The following is a 12,472-nucleotide window of genomic DNA, read 5'->3' as shown; positions in this document are numbered from 1 at the left end:
AGTCGTATTGAGAGAAAGCAAGAGACTTAATCCCATTCATCTAAAGTGGCAGGATGAATTAACAGCTCGGCTGCTCTATACATATAAATAAAGTAAAGATAGAAGTCCTCAGATATTGTGAATAGTTAGAGTATCCCTCTATTTCCTTCTCCTATCCCCATTACAAAATAAACAACAAAATACCCCTGGACTGTTTATTGAAGTTAGAGCCAAGAGGAATGTAAAAATTGCATTTGCCTAAAGCTGTGTGTTGGTAACCAGGGGGACCCCCAGAATGGATATCCAGCAGTCCTTATGGGGGCAGTGCTACACGTGCAATAAAAGTTGCCCAAACCCGATTGACAAATAGAATGAAATTTCCAAATTGAAGCTTGGAGAAATATTTAGTGAACCGCCCATCCAATCATTTAAATAGACCCACCAAGTCATAAGAACTCCAGTGTTGTTTCCTATGTGCTTGAGAGATACGAGTTAAAGTGGAGCTCCGCCCAAAAGGGGAAGCTTCGCTTGTCTGCCACCCCCCTCCACATTTGGCACCTTGTGGGGGGTCAAAGCCAGGTACCCGCTCCCACTTCCGGTGTAACGTTAGAAAACCATACCTCATTAGAATTCCATACCCACGTCACTTCCTGTCAGAAACAGCTGAGCAGCGTAGGAGTGCGCATGCTCAGAGTCCCGGATACATCATTGAACAGCTGAGAAGCTGACAAGTGCGCATGCTCGGAGGGTATGAAATTATCATGGTAGTGGGTGTAATGTTACCGGAAGTGGAAGTGACCGGAAGTGACGAAGGTATGGTTTTTTCACGGGTATGGTTTTTTCACGGAACACCGCCTCTGTTTGCCCCGGTGAACTGAGCTGGAAGTTTGGCTCCTCTTCCTTCCCCCCAAACTTCGGGGACACTTCACAGGCCCCAGTAGACTGCGACACATGCACAAATTGCAGCGCACTTCGCAAAGTAGTAAACTTGCTGTGGAGCCACAAGACTTCACTGCTCATTTCCCTTACTCAAGATGGCAGCGCCAGCACCTGATAGTCAATTGAAGCCTGGACAGGTAAGGGCCTGATATAAAAAGTCAGTAGTTACAGTATTTGCAGCTGCTGACTTTAAACTTCTTTTTTTTTGGGGGGGGGGGAACCTTTAGCTCCACCCTATAAAGTAAATATTTTCTTCATCACATACAAATGGCAGCTTATTCTCGCACACTGTATAGAAACAATAAAGTATTCATGGCGCGCACAGCTGGAGAGATGGATCATTGACTGCGGCGCAGAACGGTATCCTAGCAACCCGTACACCGTGCAGGAACAAGCAGGCGGGAACTAATCACATAGGGCTTTACTTCCATCCAATGAGGCTGACTCTTCCTCAGATGGTTGCCTGGTACAGGTCACGTGCCGTTGCGATGTGGTTGCGATGGCTATAGGCTCCTCCTCTTCCCTGTTACCGTGGAGCTGCGTCTAAATATACGGCTGATATCCGCTCTGCTTGCGACACTACATTTTACGGAGGCACCGGAGGGGTCTGGTGGCTGCCGGAGACCGTTATCTCCGAGGTGAGGGGACCAACTAACGGGAAGTAGTGGTGTGAGTGCGGCCCAATGACAGATGTCACTCAGTGATGACAGGGGGCGGGAGTGTCTGTCATTCATCTCTTACAAATGTAAACAAATGGAAGCGCCTAGCTATGTTTGATACATTAGAATTGAATTTACCTTTTTGTATGTGCTGAAACACTATATACTTCCTGTTTATAGATTCCTAGGACAGATCCACTTTTTTAGGATTTGTTTATGGTTTCCCAGGATTTATTCATAATTGTTTAGTCTTTCTTTCTGTTTGTTTCCTATGATTGATCAAGTTTTTTGCAGTGTCCATAGTTTGTTTTTGTTTTTTTCAGGATTGATCCAGATTTTTAGAAACCATATTCTAAATATGAACCTTTTTTGTAGCACGAGTGTAATCATTATATATGGTATGAAATTTGAGGCTTCTCCAATGAGTACTGACTCTGGTCTCATGGGATGAAAAGGGTTAATTGTTTTAAAATCATGCAGAAGTACGGCTATAGCAACCAGGTGTGGGGAGTAATGTTTACTTGATTACAGCATGTCGCTGATGTCACAGCTGAGCTGTATGGGTGGACGGAATTTGGAATTGCGTAAAGACTATGTATGGACAGCTTTTTCTTAAAGCTTTAGATATAGTGGTCTAGGGCTAAAACCCCTGCTAGTTTATTTAATATATATATATATATATATATATATATATGTGTGTGTGTGTGTGTGTGTGTATGTGTATATATATATATATATATATATATATATATATATATATATATACACTGCTCAAAAGAATTAAAGGAACACTTTGAAAACAGATCAGATCTCAATAGGGAAAACTATCATGCTGGATATCTATACTGATATGGACTGGGTAATGTGTTAGGAAGGAAAAGATGCCACATCAATTAATGGAAAGGAAAACTTAACCTACAGAGGGCTGAATTCAAACCCCCCCACCCGAAAATCAAAGTGAACAAATGATGCAGCAGACTAGTCTATTTTGCAGGAATTTCATTGCAGCAACTCAAAATGGTACTCACTAGTTTGTAGGACCCCCACCACGTGCTTGTATGCATACCTGACAACGTTGGGGCATGCTCCTAATGAGACGACGGATGGTGTCCTGGGGTATTTCCTCTCAGATCTGGACCAGGGCATCACTGGGCTTCTGAACAGACCGAGGTGCAACCTGGCGGCGTCAGATGGACCAAAGCATAATGTCCCAGAGGTGTTCTATTGGATTTAGGTCAGGCGAGTGCAGGGGCGGGCTGGGCCGGGGGGCAGGGTGGAAATTTCCCCCTGGGCCGATCTGATTCCCCCCCAGAAAAGGCCGCTCAGTTTCTTCCTTAAAGTTCACGATCAGTATGCATTTATTGTGACGGGTATGGCCCCCGGAGACCCGGTTGCTAGATCACCAGCCGCTTGGCGTCTAGCAACCAGTGACGTCACGGACGGTCTCCAGAGGAGGAAAGTGAGGCAGAGTGCAGAGGACCTATCATACAAAGCGGATCATCCTCCGCGCCGATTACTGGCTCCACCTGCCTCTGGCTCCTCCCTCCATCTTCCACTGTCGGGCCGCTGCAGAAGAGGAGAAGAAGAAGAAGAGGTGCGTGCTTACAATGGGAGCTTATTTGCCATTGCCACTGACACTGTGGGAACAGCAGCATTTGTTGCTTCTAACTACATTCACTGGCTGGTGATGTATGTAGTTAGAAGCTCCATTCCTGGTTTCTGTCTCTCCCCCAGTCCCCCTTCCCCCGAAGTGTCCTCCTGCACTCTGATCTCTGTCCCCCCCTCTGATAATCAGTGCCGTGCAATAGGAGGATCGGGAGGCGGAGCACACTGCAGGAAGGGAGAGAGGTCAGCTGAGTTTGTTCTAGGAGAAGTCTGGAGGTAAGCTGCAACATTTCTGCTAGGAGGATTTGTTTTGCAGTGAAGGGTCCTAAGTAAGAAGTAGAAGAGAGAGAGAGAGAGTGTATGTATGTATATGTGTGTGTGTGTATGTCTGTGAGTGTGTGTATGTCTGTGAGTATGTATGTGTGTGTGTGTGTGTCTAAGATAGCAGCCCCCCCCCCCCCCCCCCAGAGCTGACAGACATTTCCCAAACTGACACACAGCCCTATCTATACCAACAAACTCCAATTACTATGTCCAGTAAGGGCTCTTTCACACGGGCGATCCGATCAGATCCGCCTGTCAGTTTTTTAGGCGGATCTGATCGGATCCTCCATGCAGCTCTATGGGGCAGCGGATGTCAGCGGAGACAACTCCTCTGACACCTGCTGCCATCCGCATCCGATCCTGTGCGTGAAATCTGGACGGATTGAAACCCTCTTTTTCCATCCGTTCAGGGATCGGATCGGATGAAAGCGGACAGGCGGTCCGCTCTCATCCGATCCCCCATAGAGAGCAGCGGGGGCTGAGACACCTCCCTCTCCGCTCTGCAAGCGGAGACGGAGCTGTCATCCGCCGGCTCAGCGGGGATCGGCGGATCGATCCCTTCTGAGCAGCACGGATCCGCCTACGGAGGCAGACCGTGTGAAAGAGCCCTTAATGTGGATTTAATTTATGACCATCCTTTTTAACCCTGTGTCAACCAAACTCTGTACAATCAAAAACTCACCACCTAACTAAACACTCTATAGGTCCTTCCACACGGGCGTTTTGTCCGGCGGACTCTGTTTTGCTCAGCGGGGATTGATCCGTTGATCCCTGCTAAGCAAGCGAATGACAGGTCAGTCTCTGCTCACTGTGCAGAGACAGACCTGTCAGATCCCGCTATCCTCTATGGGAGATTGGATGATAATGGACTGCCTGTCCATCTTCATCATATCCAATCCTCCAGACGGATGGAAAATAGGATTTCATGGACCGGATCGGATAGCAGCGGTGTCAGCGGACATGTCACCACTGACATCCACTGCTCCATAGGGGTACATGGAGTGTCCGATTAGGTCCGCCTGAAAAACTGACAGGCGGACCTGATCGGAAAGCCCTATTGTCATACCCTCCACACTTGTCTCCTGTACATACTGCCCACTGTCATACCCTCCACACTCCTCTCCTGTACACACTGCCCACTGTCATACCTTCCACACTCCTCTCCTGTACATATTGCCCACTGTCATACCCTCCACACTCCTCTCCTGTACATACTGCCCACTGTCATACCCTGCACACTCCTCTCCTATACATACTGCCCACTGTCATACCCTGCACACTCCTCTCCTGTACATACCACCCACTGTCATATCCTCCACACTCCTCTCCTGTACATACTGCTCACTGTCATATCCTCCACACTCCTCTCCTGTACATAGTGCTCACTGTCATACCCTCCACACTCCTCTCCTGTACATACCGCTCACTGTCATACCCTCCACACTCCTCTCCTGTACATACCGCTCACTGTCATACCCCCCACACTCCTCTCCTGTACATACCGCTCCCTGTCATACCCTCCACACTCCTCTCCTGTACATACTGCCCACTGTCATATCCTCCACACTCCTCTCCTGTACATACCGCTCACTGTCATACCCTCCACACTCCTCTCCTGTACATACCGCTCACTGTCATACCCCCCACACTCCTCTCCTGTACATACCGCTCCCTGTCATACCCTCCACACTCCTCTCCTGTACATAGTGCCCACTGTCATACCCTCCACACTCCTCTCCTGTACATACTGCTCACTGTCATACCCTCCACACTCCTCTCCTGTACATACCGCTCACTGTCATACCCCCCACACTCCTCTCCTGTACATACCGCTCACTGTCATACCCTCCACACTCCTCTCCTGTACATAGTGCCCACTGTCATACCCTCCACACTCCTCTCCTGTACATACTGCCCCACTGTCATCCCTCCACACTCCTCTCCTTTACATACTGTCCAATGTCATACCCTCCACAATCCTCTCCTGTACATGCTACCTACTGTCATACCCTCCACACTTGTCTCCTGTACATACTGCCCATTGTCATACCCTCCACGCTCCTCTCCTGCACACAATACCCACCAGCATACCCTCCTTAGCATGTGTCCTTAGTCCCTTTCTTTGCATCAAATGTGAGACTTCAGGGATCTGTTTAGACCCCTGTTATCTCATCAAAGCTCCCTGCTCCCACCAGCATTGTGAAAAATGAAGTATAAAATCATTAAATTAAAATGAAAAACTAAAAATGGAAAAAAAATAATTGTAAAAAAAAAAAAAATCACACCAAAATGTGGCATAATTTATCCACACCCACTGTGTGCCGCAATGCACTATGCACACCACAGGTCACCATCTCCCTGCTAAATGTCCCAGGGCAGTACTTTTCCCAGGGGCCCATGATGCTGGTAAGGTGGCACTGACCTCATTTCTTTATTGGGTCACCAGCTTTAAGTCTTCTGCCTGTCTGCACGTTCATGAGCTTCATGCCCTTCCACGTAGGCCTAATGCATTAATGTTGCATCATATTAGCAGCCATCTTTAAACCTGGGGGCCCCATCATCTCCTCTTGCCCGGGGGCCCCATGAGTTGTCAGTTCGCGCCTGCCTGAAGACAAATTCCTTGTTTGGTGAACATGCTGGCCATACATTCCAAAGCTAGAGAATCAATGACCGGCAGCTCTGTGTACAGATCTCAGAGCACCTCCAAGGAAATGTACATCTATGGAGGTTCATTGCACAGATGAGAACACTGGTCTGTCTGCGTTCTGATCCGTACATTGGGGTCACAGATGTACAGTACATTCTGGGAGGTGTTTGGAGTTCCATGCAGGCTGCCGCCTGTCATTGATTTCAGCTGGTGGGCTGCATAGAACATCTGTGCACCCCACGAAGGTGTATGGATTGGATGTATGGATCAGTGTGGAGGGTATGGTGGAGAGTATGGTGCACGGATGTATGGATCGGTGTGGAGGGTATGGTGCATGGATGTATGGATCGGTGTGGATGGTATGGTGGAGAATATGGTGCACGGATGTAAGGATCGGTGTGGAGAGTATTGCGCACGGATGTATGGATCAGTGTGGAGGGTATGAGGGAGAGTATGGTGCACGGATGTATGGATTGGTGTCGAGAGTATGGTGCATGGATGTATGGATCGGTGTGGATTGTATGGTGGAGAGTATGGTGCATGGGTGTATGCATCGGTGTGGAGGGTATGGGGTCGAGTTTGGTGCACGGATGTATGGATTGGTGTCGAGAGTATGGTGCATGGATGTATGGATCGGTGTGGATTGTATGGTGGAGAGTATGGTGCATAGGTGTATGGATCGGTGTGGAGAGTATGATGCATGGGTGTATGGATCGGGTGTGGAGAGTATGGTGCACGGATGTATGGATTGGTGTCGAGAGTATGGTGCATGGATGTATGGATCGGTGTGGATTGTATGGTGGAGAGTATGGTGCATAGGTGTATGGATCGGTGTGGAGAGTATGATGCATGGGTGTATGGATCGGGTGTGGAGAGTATGGTGCACGGATGTATGGATCGGTGTGGAGAGTATGGTACACGGATGTATGGATCGGTGTGGAGAGTATGGTACACGGATGTATGGATCGGTGTGGAGGGTATGGTACATGGATGTGTGGAGGGTATTGTGGAGAGTTTTTTTGTTAAACCTCCTTTGTTGCTATTAAAATAAATTATGATACCACATTGTATCAAATTTGTCTTACTATATAACATCAATATCCGTTTTAAAACAAGGTGGGCATGGATGGTGAGTTAATTCGGTGGTTCAATGGGCCACTTGACTGGACTTGCCCCCCAGGCCTAAGGCTGCCAGCCCTCCCCTGGGCGAGTGTGGGGCCGTTCAATGGTATTAATTCCTTCATCCTCCAGGGCATTGTTTTGCTCCGGGAGGAACCCAGGACCCACTGCACCAGCTAAAGTTCTGACCATGGGTCCAAGGATTATCCAATACCTAATGGTAGTCAGGGTGCCATTGTCTAGCTTGCAGTGGTCTGTGCATCCCACTGTGTTTTATCAAGTCCAAAGTCAGGGCAGCCCTCTACCAGTAAATTCTAGATTACTTCATGCTTCCCTCTGCTGACCAGCTTTATGGAGATGCTGATTTCATTTTCCAGCAGGACTTGGCACCTGCCCACACTGCCAAAAGTACCAATACCTGCTTTAATGATCACTGTACTTGCTTGGCCAGCAAACTCGTCTGAGATGTCAAGAGCCCCCCCCCCCCCCCCACCATCAGAAGTCAAAGAGTCACCCACCCTTCCTTACATCACAATGCACCCCCTTACCTTGTGCTGCTTCCAGGAAAAAGATGCGGGTGGATCTGGGAAGAAGTGCCGGGACTGGAGGAGAACCAGAGGAGGGCTGGAGTCAGCTTCCTGAATGCTGAGACCAGGGGAGGCAGAGACAAGGTGGAGTTGTGGCTGCACGGAGAGGCGCAGGATCTGTTGGAGGAGTTCTGCCCTCCTCTCTGCTGTGGACTGCTGAGGGGGGGAGGGGCAAAGATGAGCTTTTCTGCAGCTGCACAGAGGAGTGCAGGATCTGGCAAAGGAGTTCTGTCCTCTCTGCTGCAAACTACAGAGACAAGGTGGGGGCAGAGACAAGGGGGGTGCTGCAGGAGGGGTGCAAGGGCCACATGAAATGGCCTTGGGGGCCGCATTTGGCCCAAGGGCCCTGTGTTTGACACCTGTGCCATAGATAATCTGTGGGGTATTGTCAAAAGGAAGGTAAGGGACACCTGACCCAACAATGCATACGAGCTGAAGGCCGCTATCAAAGCAAACTGGGCTTCCATAACACCTCGGCAGTGCCACATGCTGATCGCCTCCATGCCATACCACATTGATACAGTAATTCATGCAAAAGGAGCCCCGACCAGGTATTGGTATAGTGCATACTATACTGTACATGGACATACTTTTCAGTAAGCCAACATTTCTGTATTAAAAATCCTTTTTCTTTTTTTTTTTTATTGGTCTTATGCAATATTCTGACATACTGAGTTTTGGATTTTCACTAGCTGTTAGCCATAATCATCAAAATTAAAAGAAAGAAATGCTTGAAATATATTTAATGAATCTCTATAATGTATATGAGTTTCACTTTTTGAGTTTCACTTTTTGAATTAAATTACTGAAATTAAATTTTTGATGATATTCTAATTTTATGAGATGCGTGTGTGTACATACATACATACACTGCTCATAAAAGGTACTTTTAAATCAGAGAATAGCATCAAGTCAGTTAAACTCCTGGGATATTTAGTAGAAAAGTCAGTGGTCTCCCACCTATAAAATCGTTCCTGTTTTGGAGGTCGTCTCATTGTTGCCCATCTAGTGCCCCTGTTGCTAATTTCATTATCACCAAAGTAGCTGAAACTGATTAACAACCCCCTCTGCTACTTAACAACCCCCTCTGCTACTTAAACTCCTGTTAAGTAGCAGAGGGGGTTGTTAATCAGTTTCAGCTACTTTTGGTGTTAATAAAATTAACAACATGGGCACTAGATGGGCAACAATGAGACGACCTCCAAAACAGTAATGAATTTATAGGTGGGAGACCACTGATTTTTTTCCCCCCTACTCCTCTTTTCTGAATGGTGTTTGACTAGTTTTACATTTGGCTAGGGTCAGTGTCACAACTGGTATCACAAGGATACCTGGACCCTATAGAGGTTGCACAGGCAGTCCAACTCCTCCAAGATGGCACATCAATATGTGCCATTTCTAGAAGGTCTCAAAAGCATGGAGGAGATTCCAGGAGACAGGCAGTTACTCTAGGAGAGGTGGACAGGTCCGTAGAAGGTCCTTAACCCATCAGCAGGACTGGTATCTGCTCCTTTGTGCAAGGAGGAACAGGATGAGCACTGCCAGAGCCCTACAAAATGACTTCCAGCAGGCCATTGGTGTGAATGTCTCTGACCAATCAGAAACAGACTTCATGAGGGTGGCCTGAGGGCTTGACGTCCTCTAGAGGGCCCTGTGCTCACTGCCCGCCACTGTGGAGCTCGATTGGCATTTGCCATTGAACACCAGAATTGGCAGGTTTTCCACTGGCGCCCTGTGCTTTTCACAGATGAAAGAGCTTTCATCTAGCTCATTATGTGTTTGTCTTTCAGGTGTACTTTAAAAAAAAAAAAAAAAAAAATTCTGAGGTTTACAACCTCTTTCAATGCCAATGTTAGATGGGGAGCAGCTCCATGTCAAGTTGACCAAGATTTCCCATAGACACTAATGTTAGATGGGGAGCAGTGCTATGTCAAGCTGACCATGATTTCCTGTAGACTCCAATGTTACAAACCGGGAGTAGTGCCATGCCAAGATGTACGTAAAGTGAGTGTACGTAAAACGGGGTATGTCTGTATTAATTTACTCTGGCCACTGCAATGAATAAACACTCAAAAACGGTAAAAACACATCTGGCGTTTAGGCAAGTTTACATGTGTTCAGGCGCGTTTTAGCTTTTCTTTCTGCTGAAACGCTCTTCTCCTGAATGTTTAAGTAATGTGTTTTTTTTTTTTTTTTTTTCTTCTGCCGCTAAACACTTGTAAATGCCTATAGTGTGCATGGGGCGTTTAGAGGCAGAGAAAAAAGTCAAACATCTGAGGAAGTGGCATTTTTGACACCCAGTGTGCATGAGCCCTTAATGAAGGATTGCTATAGGAATGACCACCTATAATCGTAAATGAAATATGAAGTAAGAAAAAATACAGCTTCAAGCCAGGATCTAGTTCACAGGTCATAGGCTGGACAGGATTTGTTTACAGTATCTCATAATATCTCATATATATTATTTTATTTGCAGAAATGAGTAGGCCACTGTCATGAACAACAGGAGCCCCTACTCTCAGTATGATGAAACTGACAGACAGACAAGAAATAGTCCTTCTCCTCCTCTGGAATCTACCAGTTTAAAGACTGACACTAAGAAGAAAAAACAAAGCAAGATGAAGGGCGATCAGGATATGGCAAGGGAAGAATGGGGAGCTACAACGAGCACCCGAGACAGAAGTCCTGACACCGACAAGAATAGCGACTCTTATTATTCTGATGACTATGACAACACAACTTATGGGTCTGAAGGAGCCCCAACACCTAGCTCAAAGTCTATATCTCCTCGTGCCAAGAGAGCAGACTATAAAGTAAGATCTGTTACACCGGTACATACCCGTGGTAAGTTTATTAGTACTTTTTAGAATATTAGGCATTCATTTGTGTAACACTCTTTAGGAAATCTCTGTATATACAGTATATACTGGTGTTTAAACTTAGTGTCATTAAAGCCAAATCATATTAAACTGCCAATACATATATCTCACTTTTCCACTGCATCGTTTTCTGTAGATTGCAAAAAATCTGGTTGATCCTACTGTTCACTGTCTCCTTCCTCCTTGTCTCAGTCACCGCTGCAGCCTGAAATTGTTTAGACCGGCCTTTGCTACATCTACTGAGCATGCTCCAGTTTCAGTTCCCTTCTAAGCTGTTCCTTTCCTCCTTTTTCTTATCTGTGTGTGCAGCCCACCTGACTATAGAATCACACGTGGGCGTATACACAGTGGTAAGTGACCCCACCCCCCCTTCACTATATCCTCGTATTGCTAAACACCATTGAGGTGGATATAGGGTGTTAATTGTGACTGGCAGAACCTCCTGCAAATATCTTAACAGGGTGAACAAGTGAAAGCTATTAGTGGGGGGGAGTACTGCGCTTCAAGGGTGGTAGGTGTGTCGTGAAATAAACTCTTAAATATTCAATAAATATATGCTGATAAATATGTGTACTAATATGAAAATGTATAACAATCAATATGATTAAGAGCCCATTCACACTGCCGCGACTTGTCAGGCGACTTGTCAGCCTGACAAGTCGCGGGCGGTCGCGGTCCATTGAGTAGTACAGGACCCGTTCTAATAGGAGCGACACAAGTCGCTCCGACTTAGAAAAAGGGTCCTGTACTACTTTGGGGCGACCTCGGAGCGACTTGCATAGACTTCCATTATGTGAAGTCCCTGCAAGTCGCGCCGAAGGCGCAGTGCACAGCGGTGCATGCGACTTCACAGGTCGCCCCCCGAAGTCGTGTCACCTCAGTGTGAACCGGCTCTTAGAGTTAGACTGTAAATAAAAATATCAATAGAGGATGTGCAAACTTGATTAAAAAATTTAATGTGTACCGTGATTCATATGTGACAAATCCTGTATCCTAAATAAATATAAAGTGCAAAAGTATTCCTTATAAATAAATAATAAGGTGCTTAAAGTTTAAAACATTGTCAGTAAACCCCCGCTCCATCGCGGTTCAGTTTTTGCGGTCCCGGTATATTGCGTTTTATTTCTGTAATGTTATTTTACTAATTAAATCATTGAAAATGAAATATTTTTGTGTTTTCCATAGCTCTTGCTATGTCTCTTAGTATCTTTTATGTGTTTAAATGAGTTTCTATTGTTTTAAAAGTGTGTTTTAAAGACCTTAAAATGCTTTTACACGTACAGTGACAGTAAAAGAAACATGCCTACAATGTATTTTAATAGGGCTTTTCTATTTTGCGGATTTCCACTTTTCGCGGGTGGGTCCGGAACGTAACCCCCGTAATGGAGGGGGGTTTATTGTTGTAATACCAATATAATATCTATTAATGCAGGTGTCAATAAATTATAGTGTCATCATTCCAAAATAGATACTCTCCACCCCCTTTTTTTTTTTTTTCGACAGCTCAGACAAGCTTTATAAATTCTGGACATTGAACAGATGTAGAGAAGACTGCAGATAAGCAGGTGCAACTTATATAGGAGGATTTTTTTCATCTCATTGGGTATATGTAGGGGTTTACAACCATTTTAACCAGTTGCTAACCACCCGCCGCAGTTTTATTGCAACAAGGTGGCTCGTCTGCGTGAATTGATGTACCTGTACGTCTGTCGCGTGTGGACATAGGGGGTGCGC

At 46.2% G+C, this 12,472-nt stretch overlaps 1 protein-coding gene across 1 annotated transcript in view; it reads left to right on the top strand.

Annotated features, from left to right (window-relative positions):
• The first annotated feature begins 1,396 nt into the window (after positions 1-1,396).
• Positions 1,397-12,472, top strand: part of LCA5 (lebercilin LCA5) — a 33,125-nt gene continuing 22,049 nt past the window's right edge. Inside the window, exons 1-2 of the mRNA XM_082251960.1 lie at positions 1,397-1,587; positions 10,336-10,703. Of these exons, the coding sequence (XP_082108086.1) occupies positions 10,355-10,703 (349 nt within the window). The 5' untranslated portion in view covers positions 1,397-1,587; positions 10,336-10,354. The remainder of the gene's footprint in view (positions 1,588-10,335; positions 10,704-12,472) is intronic.

Source organism: Pelophylax lessonae (assembly GCF_965119305.1).
Source record: "Pelophylax lessonae genome assembly, chromosome: 3".
Classification (NCBI taxonomy): Eukaryota; Metazoa; Chordata; class Amphibia; order Anura; family Ranidae; genus Pelophylax; species Pelophylax lessonae.
This window is presented reverse-complemented; position numbering and strand designations above follow the sequence as displayed.